This window comes from Thalassophryne amazonica, chromosome 22, assembly GCF_902500255.1.
Source record: "Thalassophryne amazonica chromosome 22, fThaAma1.1, whole genome shotgun sequence".
NCBI classification, from domain to species: domain Eukaryota; kingdom Metazoa; phylum Chordata; class Actinopteri; order Batrachoidiformes; family Batrachoididae; genus Thalassophryne; species Thalassophryne amazonica.
The window spans coordinates 35,692,897-35,713,244 of record NC_047124.1 but is presented as its reverse complement, the minus strand read 5'-3'; the positions used below and the strand labels follow the sequence as shown (position 1 = coordinate 35,713,244).

The following is a 20,348-nucleotide window of genomic DNA, read 5'->3' as shown; positions in this document are numbered from 1 at the left end:
TTTGTGTGACTGTGGAGTTAGTTTTTTTTATCTAACTGGGGTCTGGTGGGTGAGGTCAGGGTCTTATTTGTATGACTGTGGAGTTATTTTTTTTTTATCTAACTGAGGTCTGGTGGGCGATGTCTGGGTCTTATTTGTGTGACTGTGGAGTTAGTTTTTTTATCTAACTGAGGTCTGGTGGGCGATGTCTGGGTCTTATTTGTATGACTGTGGAGTTAGTTTTTTTTTTCTAACTGAGGTCTGGCGGGCGATGTCTGGGTTTTATTTGTATGAGTGTGGAGTTAGTTTTTTTTTCTAACTGAGGTCTGGCGGGCGATGTCGGGGTCTTATTTGTATGACTGTGGAGTTAGTTTTTTTTTTATCTAACTGAGGTCTGGTGGGCGATGTTGGGGTCTTATTTCTATGACTGTGGAGTTAGTTTTTTTTTTATCTAACTGAGGTCTGGTGGGCGATGTCTGGGTCTTATTTCTATGACTGTGGAGTTAGCTTTTTTTTTTTCTAACTGAGGTCTGGTGGGCGATGTCGGGGTCTTATTTGTATGACTGTGGAGTTAGTTTTGTTTTTTTTTCTAACTGAGGTCTGGTGGGCTATTTCGGCGTCTTATTTGTATGACTGTGGAGTTAGTTTTTTTTTTTTATCTAACTGAGGTCTGGTGGGCGATGTCGGGGTCTTATTTGTGTGACTGTGGAGTTAGTTTTTTTTTTTCTAAGTGAGGTCTGGTGGGCGATGTCTGGGTCTTATTTGTATGACTGTGGAGTTAGTTTTTTTTTTCTAACTGAGGTCTGGTGGGTGATGTCGGGGTCTTATTTGTATGACTGTGGAGTTAGTTTTTTTTTTATCTAACTGAGGTCTGGTGGGCGATGTCTGGGTCTTATTTGTGTGACTGTGGAGTTAGTTTTTTTTATCTAACTGGGGTCTGGTGGGTGAGGTCGGGGTCTTATTTGTATGACTGTGGAGTTATTTTTTTTTTATCTAACTGAGGTCTGGTGGGCGATGTCTGGGTCTTATTTGTGTGACTGTGGAGTTAGTTTTTTTTATCTAACTGGGGTCTGGTGGGTGATGTCGGGGTCTTGTATGACTGTGGAGTTTTTTTTTTTTTATCTAACTGAGGTCTGGTGGGCTATGTCGGGGTCTTATTTGTATGACTGTGGAGTTAGTTTTTTTTTTTATCTAACTGAGGTCTGGTGGGCGATGTCTGGGTCTTATTTGTATGACTGTAGAGTTAGTTTTTTTTTTCTAACTGAGGTCTGGCGGGCGATGTCTGGGTTTTATTTGTATGACTGTGGAGTTAGTTTTTTTTTCTAACTGAGGTCTGGCGGGCGATGTCTGGGTCTTATTTCTATGACTGTGGAGTTAGTTTTTTTTATCTAACTGAGGTCTGGCGGGCGATGTCGGGGTCTTATTTGTATGACTGTGGAGTTAGTGTTTTATCTTACTGGGGTGTGGCGGGCGATGTAGGGGTCTTATTTGTATGACTGTGGAGTTAGTGTTTTTATCTAACTGAGATCTGATGTGCGATGTCGGGGACTTATTTGTATGACTGTGGAGTTAGTTTTTTATCTAACTGAGGTCTGATGGGCAATGTCGCGGTCTTATTTGTATGACTATGGAGTCTTATTTGTATGACTGTGGAGTTAGTTTTTTTTATCTAACTGAGGTCTGGCGGGCAATGTCGGGGTCTTATTTGTATTACTGTGCAGTTTTTTTTTTTATCTAACTGATGTCTGGCGGGCGATGTCGGGATTTTATTTGTATGACTGTGGAGTTAGTTTTTTTCTAACTGAGGTCTGGCGGGCGATGTCGGGGTCTTATTTGTGTGACTGTGGAGTTACTTTTTTTTAATCTACCTGAGGTCTGGTGGGCGATGTCGGGTTCTTATTTGTGTGACTGTGGAGTTAGTTTGTTTTATCTAACTGAGGTCTGGTGGGCCATGTCGGGGTCTTATTTGTATGGCTGTGGAGTTAGTTTTTTTTTTTATCTAACTGAGGTCTGGTGGGCTATGTCGGGGTCTTATTTGTATGACTGTGGAGTTAGTTTTTTTTTTTATCTAACTGAGGTCTGGTGGGCGATGTCGGGGTCTTATTTGTATGACTGTGGAGTTAGTTTTTTTATCTAACTGAGGTCTGGTGGGCGATGTCTGGGTCTTATTTCTATGACTGTGGAGTTAGTTGTTTTTTTTTTTATCTAACTGAGGTCTGGTGGGCGATGTCTGGGTCTTATTTCTATGACTGTGGAGTTAGTTTTTTTTTTTCTAACAGGTCTGGTGGGCGATGTCTGGGTCTTATTTGTATGACTGTGGAGTTAGTTTTTTTTTCTAACTGAGGTCTGGTGGGCGATGTCGGGGTCTTATTTGTATGACTGTGCAGTTAGTTTTTTTTATCTAACTGAGGTCTGGTGGGCGATGTCGGGGTCTTATTTGTATGACTGTGGAGTTAGTTTTTTTTTATCTAACTGAGGTCTGGCGGGTGATGTCGGGGTCTTATTTGTATGACTGTGGAGTTAGTTTTTTTTATCTAACTGAGGTCTTGCGGGTGATGTCGGGGTCTTATTTGTATGACTGTGGAGTTAGTTTTTTTTTTTTATCTAACTGAGGTCTGGCGGGCGATGTCGGGGTCTTATTTGTATGACTGTGGAGTTATTTTTTTTTTCTAACTGAGGTCTGGTGGGCCATGTCGGGGTCTTATTTGTATGGCTGTGGAGTTAGTTTTTTTTTTTTATCTAACTGAGGTCTGGTGGGCTATGTCGGGGTCTTATTTGTATGACTGTGGAGTTAGTTTTTTTTTTTATCTAACTGAGGTCTGGTGGGCGATGTCGGGGTCTTATTTGTATGACTGTGGAGTTAGTTTTTTTTATCTAACTGAGGTCTGGTGGGCGATGTCTGGGTCTTATTTCTATGACTGTGGAGTTAGTTTTTTTTTTATCTAACTGAGGTCTGGTGGGCGATGTCTGGGTCTTATTTCTATGACTGTGGAGTTAGTTTTTTTTTTTTTTTCTAACAGGTCTGGTGGGCGATGTCTGGGTCTTATTTGTATGACTGTGGAGTTAGTTTTTTTTTCTAACTGAGGTCTGGTGGGCGATGTCGGGGTCTTATTTGTATGACTGTGGAGTTCGTTTTTTTTATCTAACTGAGGTCTGGTGGGCGATGTCGGGGTCTTATTTGTATGACTGTGGAGTTAGTTTTTTTTTTATCTAACTGAGGTCTGGCGGGTGATGTCGGGGTCTTATTTGTATGACTGTGGAGTTAGTTTTTTTTATCTAACTGAGGTCTTGCGGGTGATGTCGGGGTCTTATTTGTATGACTGTGGAGTTAGTTTTTTTTTTTTATCTAACTGAGGTCTGGCGGGCGATGTTGGGGTCTTATTTGTATGACTGTGGAGTTAGTTTTTTTTTCTGAGGTCTGGCGGGTGATGTCGGGGTCTTATTTCTATGACTGTGGAGTTAGTTTTTTTTATCTAACTGGGGTCTGGTGGGCGCGGTCGGGGTCTTATTTGTATGACTGTGGAGTTAGTTTTTTTTTTTATCTAACTGAGGTCTGGTGGGCGATGTCGGGGTCTTATTTGTGTGACTGTGGAGTTAGTTTTTTTTTCTAACTGAGGTCTGGTGGGCGATGTCATGGTCTTATTTGTGTGACTGTGGAGTTAGTTTTTTTTTTATCTATCTGAGGTCGGCTGGGCGATGTCGGGGTCTTATTTGTATGACTGTGGAGTTAGTTTTTTTTATCTAACTGAGGTCTGGTGGGCGATGTCTGGGTCTTATTTGTATGACTGTGGAGTTAGTTTTTTTTCTAACTGAGGTCTGGTGGGCTATGTTGGGCTCTTATTTGTATGACTGTGGAGTTAGTTTTTTTTATCTAACTGAGGTCTGGTGGGCGATGTCGGGGTCTTATTTGTGTGACTGTGGAGTTAGTTATTTTTATCTAACTGAGGTCTGGTGGGCGATGTCGGGGTCTTATTTGTGTGACTGTCTAGTTAGTTTTTTTTTTTATCTAACTGAGGTCTGGTGGGCGATGTCTGGGTCTTATTTGTGTGACTGTCTAGTTAGTTTTTTTTTTTTTATCTAACTGAGGTCTGGTGGGCGATGTCGGGGTCTTATTTGTATGACTGTCTAGTTAGTTTTTTTTTTTTTATCTGACTGAGGTCTGGTGGGCGATGTCTGGGTCTTATTTCTATGACTGTGGAGTTAGTTTTTTTTATCTAACTGAGGTCGGCTGGGCGATGTCTGGGTCTTATTTCTATGACTGTGGAGTTAGTTTTTTTTTATCTAACTGAGGTCTGGTGGGCGATGTCTGGGTCTTATTTCTATGACTGTGGAGTTAGTTTTTTTTATCTAACTGAGGTCGGCTGGGCGATGTCTGGGTCTTATTTCTATGACTGTGGAGTTAGTTTTTTTTTTTTATCTAACTGAGGTCTGGTGGGCGATGTCGGGGTCTTATTTCTATGACTGTCTAGTTAGTTTTTTTTTTTATCTAACTGAGGTCTGGTGGGCGATGTCGGGGTCTTATTTGTATGACTGTGGAGTTAGTTTTTTTTTCTAACTGAGGTCTGGTGGGCGATGTCGGGGTCTTATTTGTGTGACTGTGGAGTTAGTTTTTTTTATCTAACTGAGGTCTGGTGGGCGATGTCGGGGTCTTATTTGTGTGACTGTCTAGTTAGTTTTTTTTTTATCTAACTGAGGTCTGGTGGGCGATGTCTGGGTCTTATTTGTATGACTGTCTAGTTATTTTTTTTTTTTTATCTAACTGAGGTCTGGTGGGCGATGTCGGGGTCTTATTTGTATGACTGTCTAGTTAGTTTTTTTTTTATCTAACTGAGGTCTGGTGGGCGATGTCTGGGTCTTCTTTGTATGACTGTGGAGTTAGTTTTTTTTCTAACTGAGGTCTGGTGGGCGATGTCTGGGTCTTATTTGTATGACTGTGGAGTTAGTTTTTTTTTTTCTAACTGAGGTCTGGTGGGCTATGTCGGGGTCTTATTTGTATGACTGTGGAGTTAGTTTTTTTTCTAACTGAGGTCTGGTGGGCGATGTCTGGGTCTTATTTGTATGACTGTGGAGTTAGTTTTTTTTTTTTCTAACTGAGGTCTGGTGGGCGATGTCGGGGTCTTATTTGTATGACTGTGGAGTTAGTTTTTTATCTAACCGAGGTCTGGTGGGCGATGTCTGGGTCTTATTTGTATGACTGTGGAGTTAGTTTTTTTTTTTCTAACTGAGGTCTGGTGGGCGATGTTGGGCTCTTATTTGTATGACTGTGGAGTTAGTTTTTTTTCTAACTGAGGTCTGGTGGGCGATGTCTGGGTCTTATTTGTATGACTGTGGAGTTAGTTTTTTTTTTTCTAACTGAGGTCTGGTGGGCTATGTCGGGGTCTTATTTGTATGACTGTGGAGTTAGTTTTTTTTCTAACTGAGGTCTGGTGGGCGATGTCTGGGTCTTATTTGTATGACTGTGGAGTTAGTTTTTTTTTTTTCTAACTGAGGTCTGGTGGGTGATGTTGGGCTCTTATTTGTATGACTGTGGAGTTAGTTTTTTTTCTAACTGAGGTCTGGTGGGCGATGTCTGGGTCTTATTTGTATGACTGTGGAGTTAGTTTTTTTTTTTTCTAACTGAGGTCTGGTGGGCGATGTCTGGGTCTTATTTGTATGACTGTGGAGTTAGTTTTTTTTCTAACTGAGGTCTGGTGGGCGATGTCTGGGTCTTATTTGTATGACTGTGGAGTTAGTTTTTTTTATCTAACTGAGGTCTGGTGGGCGATGTCTGGGTCTTATTTGTATGACTGTGGAGTTAGTTTTTTTTTTTCTAACTGAGGTCTGGTGGGCGATGTCGGGGTCTTATTTGTATGACTGTGGAGTTAGTTTTTTTTCTAACTGAGGTCTGGTGGGCGATGTCGGGGTCTTATTTGTATGACTGAAGTTTTCAAGTGTAGCTGATCGAACCAGAAAACATGGCTTTAAATCGTGAGTTGTCCCCTCTCTGTATACGAGCTCTCTGTCAGATATTAATCTGACAAACAAAGTTGCCTTTTCAATAGATCTGTTTAAAAAAAAAAGAGTTAACGAGCGTCAAATCAATTTGTCATTTGTTTTTGTGAATTATGTACAAGATGATAGTACTGTACTCTGGCTGGGACAGACTCACTCACCTGCTCACTCATTCACTCGCTCATCCTCATTTTTTAAATCCATGCTGAGAGTCCATGAGAGCATTTAATTCTGTTTATCCCACCAGTGTTAAAAATGTCAGAATTAAAGTGTCAGCTGCTGATTTGTATCTTTTATTTATGGGTCCTCGTATTCTTCACCTGTTTATACACTCTGTAGTTGTAAAGCGTGTGTGCAGAAGAGGAATCGATTAAAACGTGTGTGTGCAGATGTTTGAGCCTCTTTTAAAATGTGCTCTCATTGGTTGGTCTTAAATAAAGTCCAAGACATATTCAGTGACTTGGAAATGTTCATGTATCCATCCCCTGACTTGTCTGAAGAAAACTGGCAATTAAACTGATTATTTACAGGTATTATACCAACGGGGATGATTACCTATGCAACCCATCATCTTGGCTGTTAGATGTTTAATTGCGTTATCTCAAGTTGTAGAGATTTACTTTCAGTTTTAGTCTAAGGAAGATCATTTTAGAACTTTTTATGTTGAGAAACCTTATTTACTTTTTATATTTGACATGCCTGTTGTGAAAGTGTAGTGACACGGACCCACAACAGGGGGAGCAAATGAACGGTCAATAGATGAGCCAAAAAGTAACAATTTAATGTTGTGAAGGTGCACAACGAACATACAGACAATCTCAGAATATGATTACAGTCAAATTACAAAGGTGACATGTGGGCAGGCTCGAGGATAGAAGACGTCTGTCCTGAGAAGAGCCGGAACCACACGATTTCCGCCGCCACCGAACCTGGTGAATACTGGAGCCGCCAAGTCCCGAATTCCCAGGTGATCACCGTCCCCGACTGTCGGATCTGGTACTGCTGGTGAAGAACAAAGACAGTCAAGTGTGGGTGTGTGTACACCCAGTAACAACAACGGTGGGAATGCCACCTCCACCTCTCACTCAACATGTGATGAGTACCGCAGTGATTCCTCAGGGGAAAAGAGTGCTGTCTTGCACTCACTCAGCCTCCACAGAAAGAGGAACCGGTACTCCTGCAAACACTCACAATATACAGATATATTGTAACACAAAACGGCTGAGGATATTACCTCCAATGAAGTATGATATCTCAGCGATGAGGTGGAGATGACGTCTGGGTTTTATGGAGTGAGATGATGAAGAATGAGTGACAGCTGTCAGGCAGTAATGAGTAACAGCTGTCACCCCCAGCTGTGTCCGTGGCGGCAGCGCCCTCTTGTGCCTGAAGCCCGCACTTCAGGCAGGGCGCCCTCTGGTGGTGGGCCAGCAGTACATCCTCTTCTGGCGGCCCACACAACGCCATCAACAAATTGAAATGTGTGAAAAACCAAGGGGCTGAATACTTTTACAAGCCACTGTAGCTGACATTTTTAAGGGTGGTAATAAATTATGCAAAGTTTCTATAATGAGTTAGAATAGTGTGTGAGTCCAGAATATTTTTAGAACCTTACACTTCAACAGTTTTTACAATTAGAATTTAACCCTTTTATTTCCTGTTTCCATATTTTTTAATATTAATTTACTGTCTTAATGTATTACTAAATTGTTTAGGTTGTTGTTTTCAAATACACACTATTATTCTATTTCTATTTTGTCATTTGATTTTTAAATGTACCACAATGGAAAGTGTTACATTTTTACAAATATATTATACACTTACATTGACCTTACTAAAGAAAACCACACATACTTTTAATATGCAGATGATTTTCTGCCCCCTGCTGGAATGGAGTTTTGGGCAGAATATAATTAGCAATGTTAGCTAATGCCTTTAGTTTCTCCAACGTATTAGTTCTATCAATGTTGCATTTTTGCAGCGTTCATCCTTGACCCAAAATACATAAGCATACCAAACGGCAAATGTCAGCTGTTCAGTTTCTGTGATCAAAGTTTTACACACACACACACTGAGAGCTTTATGTCTTTTCCACATTCTGCCACAAGCAGGTGCTTCTATTTTTAGACCTGCACAAAGCCGGTGTCACAAACCAAACGCTTCCCCCCTAAAATTGGTCCGCCCTGCTTTCACTGCGCATGTGTCATTTGGGACGACAACAGCTTGTCTAAGACTGACTCTCTGAGTCTGACTCTGTACACCCAAAGCAGTCGAAGGGAATAATGTAATTAACCATCAGATAACAAAGTAAAGGCCCAGTTACATGAGCATGGCTTTGCTTCATGCAATAGCATGAACTGTGTCATGACAATCTCACCCGCTGTGTTCACAGCTGGACGCCGGCCTTGGAGGCTGCAAGTAGAAATCTGTTTGGAGTTTTTTTTTTTTTTTTAATGAAATGCGCTTGCAACGTCTCAGTGTTTTTCATGTCGTTGGTCCTTTGATGTGTGTCTGTTTGTGGGGTTGAGATTCACCTGATTTTGTCGCCGTCGGTGAAAGATGTTGTTGGTATTTTCTCTCTGCCTCAGGTATACAAATGCTCTCCGTCCAGCCGGACACCAAGCCAAAAGGCTGTGCCGGCTGCAACCGGAAGATAAAGGACCGCTACCTGCTGAAGGCCCTCGATAAGTACTGGCACGAGGACTGCCTGAAGTGCGCCTGCTGCGACTGCCGGCTGGGCGAGGTGGGCTCCACGCTCTATACCAAAGCCAACCTCATCCTGTGCCGGAGAGACTACCTACGGTAAGACACAGACCCCGTCACACTGAGCTTTAGACCAGGCCGCCGTGTTTCTGGAGCAGAGTCCAGCTACCTGCTTGTATTTTTTTTTTACTGTTTTCTGTGGGACTGGTTTTTGTTTCCTGTGTGACTCTGGTGCAGGTTGTCGTCTTTGGGTTTGAAGCTTGAGGCTTCATAACCTTCAGGAATCAGATTCATCTTTGACACTGGTCATGTTTACATTAGCTTTATCGGATGTTCACGCTGACAGCACATCTTCAGAGGTCATCACATACCTGACTAGACCCGCCCACACTAATTTGATTGACAGGCCTGAGAGTGGTAATGACAATAATGTCATGGGTAAGACTTTAAATCACTGGCAGGAATAGTTTCATGACATACAAAACAAAAAGGAAAAATACTGGCTCCTGAGTTTTGTGTCATTACTTCACAACAGGTAGCTGAGTGGTTAAGGAGCTGGTCTGCTGACATGTCGACCTGGGTTTGAATCCCACTCATGTTACCTGTCTGTATTTTTAGGTGAGACACTTATCGTGAGCTCCAGTGTTTACAGTCTGGTGTTAATCATCACGATAACGCTTACCGTCTACAGTTAGTCCTCATGTTGACAGAATTACTAGTGTTTGTCCTCATGGTTGTGGTCCTCAGTGCTCTCTGGTGTTTGTCCTCATGGTTGTGGTCCTCAGTGCTCTCTGGTGTTTGTCCTCATGGTTGTGGTCCTCAGTGCTCTCTGGTGTTTGTCCTCGTGGTTGTGGTCCTCAGTGCTGTCTGGTGTTTGTCCTCGTGGTTGTGGTCCTCAGTGCTCTCTGGTGTTTGTCCTCGTGGTTGTGGTCCTCAGTGCTCTCTGGTGTTTGTCCTCGTGGTTGTGGTCCTCAGTGCTGTCTGGTGTTTGTCCTCGTGGTTGTGGTCCTCAGTGCTCTCTGGTGTTTGTCCTCGTGGTTGTGGTCCTCAGTGCTCTCTGGTGTTTGTCCTCGTGGTTGTGGTCCTCAGTGCTGTCTGGTGTTTGTCCTCGTGGTTGTGGTCCTCAGTGCTCTCTGGTGTTTGTCCTCGTGGTTGTGGTCCTCAGTGCTCTCTGGTGTTTGTCCTCGTGGTTGTGGTCCTTCAGTGCTCTCTGATGTTTGTGTCTTGCTGACCTTCTTATTTACAGTTTGAAGGCCGTTTGAGGATGTAATGTTGAGGTCACGTTGGGTTTTGGCTGCTTGTTGGTTTCTGGACTCTCCTGGTGTCTTCTGTTCCTCTGTCTTCTGTTCCTCTGTGTTATGTGCTGCTGGTGGTCTGCAGCACGGCATTCTGGGAAATGCTGGTAGTGCATGAGGCAGTGTGCACGCAGCTGTACAACTGTGGGCGGGGCCACTGTGAGTGACAGCCATTGAAGAAGAGCCTCCAAACCCTGGAGGTACAGAAAATAATTTTGATTAATGATGTGATTTATCAATAATCAGTTATTTTTTTTTAGAAGTAATAAATAATTAATGGTGCATGGTCAGAGAATAATTAAAATGAGTTCACCAGAGAGCAAATAAATCATTTATCTGAAGAACACCTCAAAAAACACTGTTTACAGCCACAAATGATCTGAAATCCTCCCGTTTCAGAGTCGATAAATGCGGCTGAAGATGTTTGTCAGATGTTAATTTTGTCTTTGATGGCTGTTGTCATTTTCTGGTGTAAATTTTAATGCCGATTGATATTTGTACTTGCTTTGTCAGCATCAGCGTTTTGGCCACGTGGTCCTTTTCTCTGTCCGTGATTCAACTTGCAGCTCCCTGAGTGTTTTTGGACACGCCCACTTTTCACTTGGCTGCAGTAGACAGATGGTTAATTTAGAAAGGTGGCCATGTCTTCAAGGTTGTGTGCCTGGGTGGTTGCCATCCAGGAGCCAGTGTGTCGTGACACAGAACCAGCGCATGTCCCAGATGTGACTTGATGGTATTTTAACTTTAATTTCATACACCACTGTGTGATGGTCCAATCTAGATGCTTCTGAGGTCAAAGAAGTCAACACTGCTTCTGGACAAGGATGACATGAAGCTTCTTGTTGAACAGTAAACATTTCAGTGGCATTTATGACTTCTGTACTGGAGTGCTTGACAAAGGTTTCACAATGTAATCCCTTGCCCATGTGATTATATCAGGTATTGATGAATGCCAGTTGTTGATGCAGTGCTGTCTGAGGGATCAGGGATCACGTCTGTTCATTTTAGATTTGTGCTCTTGCCTTTCATGCTCTGAAATTCCTCCACATTCCTTGAATCATTTATTGATATTTTGGACTTTAGAAGGAGAAATATAAAAATGCCTTCCAAGCTATCTGTAAGGAATAGTTTATTTTAAATATTTCAAAAGATTTTGTCAGATTTGTTGACAAGCTGGAGATTCTCTTTCCATCTTTGCTGCTGAGAGTGCTTTTCTACCAAATCACCTGTTGTCATAGCAACATTATGTTTTTTTTTTTGTTTGTTTGTTTTTTACATGATTTGTTATGTGGGTGGTTATTTCATGTGTGGGTTTTTGTATTTTCATTGTATTCGTGTTTGTTTTTTTTCTTTGTGTTCAGGTTTTGTCTGCGTTGTGTTTGTCTGACTGCATGCTCTTGTCTTGTGTTTAGGGTTGGGTCTGGGTGTGTCCAGCCCCTTTTGTTTGCCACGTCCTCTTCCTGGTTGTTCTCCCACACCTGTGTCTCATTTTCCCTAATCGCACCTGTTATTTAAACCCTTTGTTTTCCTTCCTGTCTTTGCCAGTTCCTTGTTCCTCGTGTTTTCATTACAGCAGTTTTCTCAGTAATTTACCTTGTTTTTTGCCTCACCGTGTACTGAACCTTTTGCCTGTTTTTGACCTTGACTTAGTCTCATGATTTGGACTTCTTGCTCTGGGCGTTAGTAAGGTTAGATCTTACTTGTGTGAAGCGCCTTGAGGCAACTTTGTTATGATTTCGTGCTATATAAATGAAAATAAATCAAACTGAAAATTGTTGCTGATTTTGGTTTGTCTTCCTGTGTACAGACCTTTGCTTGATTCTTTAGTAAATCCATTTTTACACTGTACACCTCTGTGTGAGTCTCGCCTTTGTGTCCAGCTTTTTGGGGTCCAGGTTCCTGACATCATGAGTTAATTCCTCAGGTTTTTCTTTTTTTTTTTTCTTGAGGTCACCGCAGCAGATCCCAGATGCAAGTTGATTTGGCACAAGTTTTACACTGGGTTTTTCTTCCTGGCACAACTTCACATGACACGGAGAATGGGCAGGGGTGGTCTTGAACCGGGAACCTTCTGTTCTGGAAACACGTTCTTGGCCTGCACCTGCCTCCTTACTAGCCCTTAACTGCCCCCTCGCCAACTTATTAAAAATGTGTTGGAGGCCTGAAATGCAGGAATTGACAACTGTGACATTCACTGTACAGTGAGCTGAACACAAAGTGCTCACACCCCCAACTCATCACGTATGTACGTTTGGCGAGGTGGTCCTGTTGCTGCATTTAGTGGGGGGGGTTGACAGCAACATCAATTCTCTCTGGCAACACAAACAGCGGTCTGCTTCACTTCTGTGTTCTCAGGGAACATTCAGATATGTTTTGGTTGTGGTCATAGTTCTAGTTCTGGTTACCGTGGATACCCACTTTGTCGCATATTGACGTTTGGTCAAACTGGACTTTTGGGCTGCAGTTACAAACTAACCACGTGAAGTGGGGTAGACTGTAGATGTGAGGTGTTGACGTGTCCAGTTCGGCTTCAGTTCCTGCAGTGCTGCATTTCAAAGAGAGAAAGAACACTGAGAGATCTTCAGAGCAAACATCCTCATGCCGACACCTCCTGTGTACACCGACGACAGCACTGGGCGGACAAAGTCTGTTTATGTATTTATATATATGTACATATACTCCACAAACACAAAGGAGCTGAAGAACATTTAAACAACAACAAACAGATGTGAGTTTGGTAAAATTATAGTTCTGTAAAGTGTGAATGAATGAATGAATGCATCAGCAATTAAGATTCAGTCTAGCAATTAAGATAAGTTGCCTCAAGGTGCTTCACACAAGTAAGGTCTAACCTTACTAACCCGCAGAGCAACGGTGGTAAGACAAAACTCCCTCTGAGGAAGAAACCTCAAGCAGACCAGACTCAAAGAGGTGACCCTCTGCTTGGGTCATGATACAGACATAAATTACAGAACAATTCACAAAACAAATATACAGGAAATGCTGTTGGTGCACAGGACAGGAGGGTCTCCAACACAAATACCACAACCATCTCTGGATGGAGCTGCACCTTAAACAGAGGAAAAACAGAATCAGGCATCAGAAAGACAAAAAATACTGTATAATTTGTCAGCATTAAATGACAAGAAAAACAGGAAATACTCAGGTGATCTCCGGCCACTAGCCCTAAACTTCACTAAAAGACCCAGAATTTAGGTAAAGTTGAGGCCGCGGCACGCTCCAATTACTAATAAAATGAATTAAGAGAGTAAAATGCATAAAACTATACTATACCAGTATGCTAGCCATATGAAAGGGAAAATAATCAATCAATCAATCAATCAATTTTTTTATATAGCGCCAAATCACAACAAACAGTTGCCCCAAGGCGCTTTATATTGTAAGGCAAGGCCATACAATAATTATAGAAAACCCCAACGGTCAAAACGACCCCCTGTGAGCAAGCACTTGGCTACAGTGGGAAGGAAAAACTCCCTTTTGACAGGAAGAAACCTCCAGCAGAACCAGGCTCAGGGAGGGGCAGTCTTCTGTTGGGACTGGTTGGGGCTGAGGGAGAGAACCAGGAAAAAGACATGCTGTGGAGGGGAGCAGAGATCAATCACTAATGATTAAATGCAGAGTGGTGCATACAGAGCAAAAAGAGAAAGAAACAGTGCATCATGGGAACCCCCCAGCAGTCTAAGTCTATAGCAGCATAACCAAGGGATGGTTCAGGGTCACCTGATCCAGCCCTAACTATAAGCTTTAGCAAAAAGGAAAGTTTTAAGCCTAATCTTAAAAGTAGAGAGGGTGTCTGTCTCCCTGATCTGAATTGGGAGCTGGTTCCACAGGAGAGGAGCCTGAAAGCTGAAGGCTCTGCCTCCCATTCTACTCTTACAAACCCTAGGAACTACAAGTAAGCCTGCAGTCTGAGAGCGAAGCGCTCTATTGGGGTGATATGGTACTACGAGGTCCCTAAGATAAGATGGGACCTGATTATTCAAAACCTTATAAGTAAGAAGAAGAATTTTAAATTCTATTCTAGAATTAACAGGAAGCCAATATGGGTGAGATATGCTCTCTCCGTCTAGTCCCCGTCAGTACTCTAGCTGCAGCATTTTGAATTAACTGAAGGCTTTTTAGGGAACTTTTAGGCCAACTGATAATAATGAATTACAATAGTCCAGCCTAGAGGAAATAAATGCATGAATTAGTTTTTCAGCATCACTCTGAGACAAGACCTTTCTGATTTTAAAGATATTGCGTAAATGCAAAAAGCAGTTCTACATATTTGTTTAATATGCGCTTTGAATGACATATCCTGATCAAAAATGACTCCAAGATTTCTCACAGTATTACTAGAGGTCAGGGTAATGCCATCCAGAGTAAGGATCTGGTTAGACACCATGTTTCTAAGATTTGTGGGGCCAAGTACAATAACTTCAGTTTTATGAGTTTAAAAGCAGGAAATTAGAGGTCATCCATGTCTTTATGTCTGTAAGACAATCCTGCAGTTTAGCTAATTGGTGTGTGTCCTCTGGCTTCATGGATAGATAAAGCTGGGTATCATCTGCGTAACAATGAAAATTTAAGCAATACCGTCTAATAATACTGCCTAAGGGAAGCATGTATAAAGTGAATAAAATTGGTCCTAGCACAGAACCTTGTGGAACTCCATAATTAACTTTAGTCTGTGAAGAAGATTCCCCATTTACATGAACAAATTGTAATCTATTAGACAAATATGATTCAAACCACCGCAGCGCAGTGCCTTTAATACCTATGGCATGCTCTAATCTCTGTAATAAAATTTTATGGTCAACAGTATCAAAAGCAGCACTGAGGTCTAACAGAACAAGCACAGAGATGAGTCCACTGTCCAAGGCCATAAGAAGATCATTTGTAACCTTCACTAATGCTGTTTCTGTACTATGATGAATTCTAAAACCTGACTGAAACTCTTCAAATAGACCATTCCTCTGCAGATGATCAGTTAGCTGTTTTACAACTACCCTTTCAAGAATTTTTGAGAGAAAAGGAAGGTTGGAGATTGGCCTATAATTAGCTAAGATAGCTGGGTCAAGTGATGGCTTTTTAAGTAATGGTTTAATTACTGCCACCTTAAAAGCCTGTGGTACATAGCCAACTAACAAAGATAGATTGATCATATTTAAGATCGAAGCATTAAATAATGGTAGGGCTTCCTTGAGCAGCCTGGTAGGAATGGGGTCTAATAAACATGTTGATGGTTTGGATGAAGTAACTAATGAAAATAACTCAGAACAATCGGAGAGAAAGAGTCTAACCAAATACCGGCATCACTGAAAGCAGCCAAAGATAACGATACGTCTTTGGGATGGTTATGAGTAATTTTTTCTCTAATAGTTAAAATTTTGTTAGCAAAGAAAGTCATGAAGTCATTACTAGTTAAAGTTAATGGAATACTCAGCTCAATAGAGCTCTGACTCTTTGTCAGCCTGGCTACAGTGCTGAAAAGAAACCTGGGGTTGTTCTTATTTTCTTCAATTAGTGATGTGTAGAAAGATGTCCTAGCTTTACGGAGGGCTTTTTTATAGAGCAACAGACTCTTTTTCCAGGCTAAGTGAAGATCTTCTAAATTAGTGAGACGCCATTTCCTCTCCAACTTACGGGTTATCTGCTTTAAGCTACGAGTTTGTGAGTTATACCACGGAGTCAGGCACTTCTGATTTAAAGCTCTCTTTTTCAGAGGAGCTACAGCATCCAAAGTTGTCTTCAATGAGGATGTAAAACTATTGACGAGATACTCTATCTCACTTACAGAGTTTAGGTAGCTACTCTGCACTATGTTGGTATATGGCATTAGAGAACATAAAGAAGGAATCATATCCTTAAACCTAGTTACAGCGCTTTCTGAAAGACTTCTAGTGTAATGAAACTTATTCCCCACTGCTGGGTAGTCCATCAGAGTAAATGTAAATGTTATTAAGAAATGATCAGACAGAAGGGGGTTTTCAGGGAATACTGTTAAGTCTTCAATTTCCATACCATAAGTCAGAACAAGATCTAAGATATGATTAAAGTGGTGGGTGGACTCATTTACATTTTGAGCAAAGCCAATTGAGTCTAATAATAGATTAAATGCAGTGTTGAGGCTGTCATTCTCAGCATCTGTGTGGATGTTAAAATCGCCCACTATAATTATCTTATCTGAGCTAAGCACTAAGTCAGACAAAAGGTCTGAAAATTCACAGAGAAACTCAGTGTAACAACCAGGTGGACGATAGATAATAACAAATAAAACTGGTTTTTGGGACTTCCAATTTGGATGGACAAGACTAAGAGTCAAGCTTTCAAATGAATTAAAGCTCTGTCTGGGTTTTTGATTAATTAATAAACTGGAATGGAAGATTGCTGCTAATCCTCCTCCTCGGCCCGTGCTACGAGCGTTCTGGCAGTTAGTGTGACTCGGGGGTGTTGACTCATTTAAACTAACATATTCATCCTGCTGTAACCAGGTTTCTGTAAGGCAGAATAAATCAATATGTTGATCAATTATTATATCATTTACTAACAGGGACTTAGAAGAGAGAGACCTAATGTTTAATAGACCACATTTAACTGTTTTAGTCTGTGGTGCAGTTGAAGATGCTATATTATTTTTTTCTTTTTGAATTTTTATGCTTAAATAGATTTTTGCTGGTTATTGGTGGTCTAGGAGCAGGCACCGTCTCTACGGGGATGGGGTAATGAGGGGATGGCAGGGGGAGAGAAGCTGCAGAGAGGTGTGTAAGACTACAACTCTGCTTCCTGGTCCCAACCCTGGATAGTCACGGTTTGGAGGATTTAAGAAAATTGGCCAGATTTCTAGAAATGAGAGCTGCTCCATCCAAAGTGGGATGGATGCCGTCTCTCCTAACAAGACCAGGTTTTCCCCAGAAGCTTTGCCAATTATCTATGAAGCCCACCTCATTTTTTGGACACCACTCAGACAGCCAGCAATTCAAGGAGAACATGCGGCTAAACATGTCACTCCCGGTCTGATTGGGGAGGGGCCCAGAGAAAACTACAGAGTCCGACATTGTTTTTGCAAAGTTACACACCGATTCAATGTTAATTTTAGTGACCTCCGATTGGCGTAACCGGGTGTCATTACTGCCGACGTGAATTACAATCTTACCAAATTTACGCTTAGCTTTAGCCAGCAGTTTCAAATTTCCTTCAATGTCGCCTGCTCTGGCCCCCGGAAGACAATTGACAATGGTTGCTGGTGTCGCTAACTTCACATTTCTCAAAACAGAGTCGCCAAAAACCAGAGTTTGATCCTCGGCGGGTGTGTCCTCGAGTGGGGAAAAACGGTTACAAATGTGAACGGGTTGGCGGTGTACACGGGGCTTCTGTTTAGAACTACGCTTCCTTCTCACAGTCACCCAGTCGGCCTGCTTTCCCGGCTGCTCGGGATCTGCCAGAGGGGAACTAACGGCGGCTAAGTTACCTTGGTCCGCACCGACTACAGGGGCCTGGCTAGCTGTAGAATTTTCCACGGTGCGGAGCCGAGTCTCCAGTTCGCCCAGCCTGGCCTCCAAAGCTATGAATAAGCTACACTTATTACAATTACCGTTACTGCTAAAGGAGGCCGAGGAATAACTAAACATTTCACACCCAGAGCAGAAAAGTGTGGGAGAGACAGGAGAAGCCGCCATGCTAAATCGGCTAAGAGCTAGTAGCTACGCTAAGCTAGCGGATTCCTAAAAACACGCAAAGTGAATAATGTGTAAATAATTTAGAGGTGATTCAGCAGAAGGAGTGCTTTAGTTAAGGCACGTAAAGATTACACTGGGAATCAAATCGTAATCTAGATAACTAGATCAATCTAACTGCGCAGATTAAACAGCTAACAGATACAGAAAAACACCGCTGTGCTCCGGAACAGGAAGTGATACAATACCGCAGTGAGAGCCAACCACCAGTAGAGTGGTTGGCTCTCACTGCGGTATTGTATCACTTCCTGTGATACAAAATAAGTGCGTCTTAAGTCTGGATTTGAAAATCTCCACAGAATCTGACTGTTTCATTGACGCAGGGAGATCATTCCACAGAACAGGGACACGATAAGAGAAAGCTCTGTGACCTGCAGACTTCTTATTCACCTTAGGGACACAAAGTAGTCCTGCACCCTGAGAACGTAAAGCCCGGGCCGGTACGTAAGGTTTAATTAGGTCAGCTAGGTAGGGAGGTGCCAGTCCATGAACAGTTTTATAGACTAGTAGCAGAACCTTAAAATCTGATCTCACTGCGACAGGAAGCCAGTGAAGAGACGCGAAAATGGGTGTAATGTGGTCAAACTTTCTGCTTCGTGTCAAACGTCTGGCAGCAGCATTTTGAACCAATTGGAGAGCCCTAATGCTGGACTGCAGTAAACCAGAAAATAGAACATAGTAGTAGTGTAATCTAGAAGAGACAAACGCATGGATCAGGGTCTCAGCATCAGCCATAGACAGGATGGGATGAATCTTCACTATATTTTGCAGGTGGAAGAAAGCAGTCCTAGTAATGTTTCTAATGTGGAGGTCAAAGGACAACGTAGGATCAAAAATTACGCCAAGGTTCCTCACTTTGTCAGTGTGATGTATGACACACAAGCCTAGGCTAAGCTTTAACTGGTCACATTGATGCCGATGTCTCACTGGACCAAGAACCATCATTTCAGTCTCACCAGAGTTTAAAAGTAGGAAGTTTCTTGACATCCAAATTCTCACTGATGCAAGGCAATCTTCTACGGATTTTATGTGAATAAGATTACCAGCAGTTATTGGCATGTATAACTGAGTATGATCAGCAAACAATGAAAGGTAATCCCAAAATGCCGAAATATGTGCCCAAGGGGTGTTTTATAAATGGGAGAAAAGCAGGTGGCCTAAGACGGTCCCATGTGGAACCACAAATTTCATGTCACTAAGGTTAGAGGTAGTGTTGCTGTACAAAATACAGTGAGAACAACTGGTCAAGTATGACGTCAGCCATGCAAGGGCACTCCCAGTAATCCCAGAATGATTTTGCAGCCTATCAAGTACAATATGATGATCCACTGTATCAAATGCAGCACTGAGATCTAACAGCAACAGAACCGTAGTGGTGTCCGAATCCATTGTAAGCAGAAGATCATTCACCACTTTAGTGAGAACCGTCTCTGTGGAATGATATTTTCTAAAAGCAGACTGCAGTGGCTCAAAGAGATTATTCTCAGTAAGATAGTCCACAAGCTGCCGTGACACCAATTTTAAAGAAAAATGATAGATTTGATATCGGCCGATAGTTTTTCAATACACTAAGGTCAAGATTAGGTTTCTTAAGTAATGGTTTAATCACTGCAGATTTGAAACATTTAGGAAAAGATCCAGAAGTTAAAGAAAGATTAATCATTTCCACCACAGTCGGCCCAAGAGTGGGCCACAGGTCCTTAAACAGTTTTGTTGGTATAGGATCAAATAAACAGGTTGCGTATGATGTCAGTATTTGACGGCAATACCACGTGCAAGAACCAAATCCAGGGTATTTCCACTAATGTGCGTCGAGTCCTGAATGCATTGCCGAAATCCTAATGCATCCACAATTTCCATAAATGATTTGCAGAGGGGATCAGAAGGCTTATTAAAATGAACATTCAAGTCACCAATGATCAGAATGTTATCTGCACAAGTTGACAAGTTAGAGATGAATGCACCCAATTCATGTAAGAATTCAAAATATAGGCCAGGAGGTCTATATACAGTGACAAAGTAACACGGCTGATTTTTATTCTTCTGACCTTGGCAATGCATAATATCCTGAGCGGAGAATCAGATGCTCAAATGAGTTATATTTGTGACCCCCAACAGCTAATAAGCTAAACCTAGATTGATAAATAAGAGCAACACCCCCGCCTTGCTTCGCATCACGAGGGACGTGACTAAATGTATATGCTGGTGGGCAGACCTATTTTAAGGGGAGGACAGCTGTAGGTTTAAGCCAGGTTTCACATAACCCAATCACATCTAAGTGTTGATCAATAATTAGATCATTAATTAACAATGATTTTGAGGACAGTGATCTTATGTTAATGAGTCCCAGACTAAGGACCTCAGTGGGGTTGACAGGTGAACTGTTTGGGTTTAGGGGTGGTTCCAGAGTAGCATATATGATGCCTAGAAGTAGGTTTAGGTTTGAGACATTCCACGTGCGTTGTAGGTAGCAGACACAAAATGTTTGATATTGCTGGAACAACCACTGGGCCATCCTCAATTTCAACATCATCCAATGTAGTCCAATGTACTTTATTGTTGTTTATGCACCAATGACACCAGATCAAATTCCTTGTATGTGAGAACTTACTTGGCAATAAATTCATTTCTGATACCTGTT

At 42.0% G+C, this 20,348-nt stretch overlaps 1 protein-coding gene and 1 long non-coding RNA gene across 4 annotated transcripts in view; both read left to right on the top strand.

Annotated features, from left to right (window-relative positions):
• The window catches only part of lmo3 (LIM domain only 3), a 148,856-nt gene that overhangs the window by 9,481 nt on the left and 119,027 nt on the right, over positions 1-20,348 (top strand). For all 3 annotated transcript variants that reach the window (XM_034163555.1, XM_034163557.1, XM_034163556.1), the window contains exon 2: positions 8,559-8,772. In XM_034163555.1, coding sequence (XP_034019446.1) covers positions 8,559-8,772 — 214 coding nt within the window. The remainder of the gene's footprint in view (positions 1-8,558; positions 8,773-20,348) is intronic.
• On the top strand, positions 789-4,010 carry LOC117504164. Its single transcript, XR_004558734.1, has 3 exons — positions 789-1,047; positions 3,396-3,461; positions 3,860-4,010. It is a non-coding gene; the product is annotated as an uncharacterized LOC117504164 (long non-coding RNA).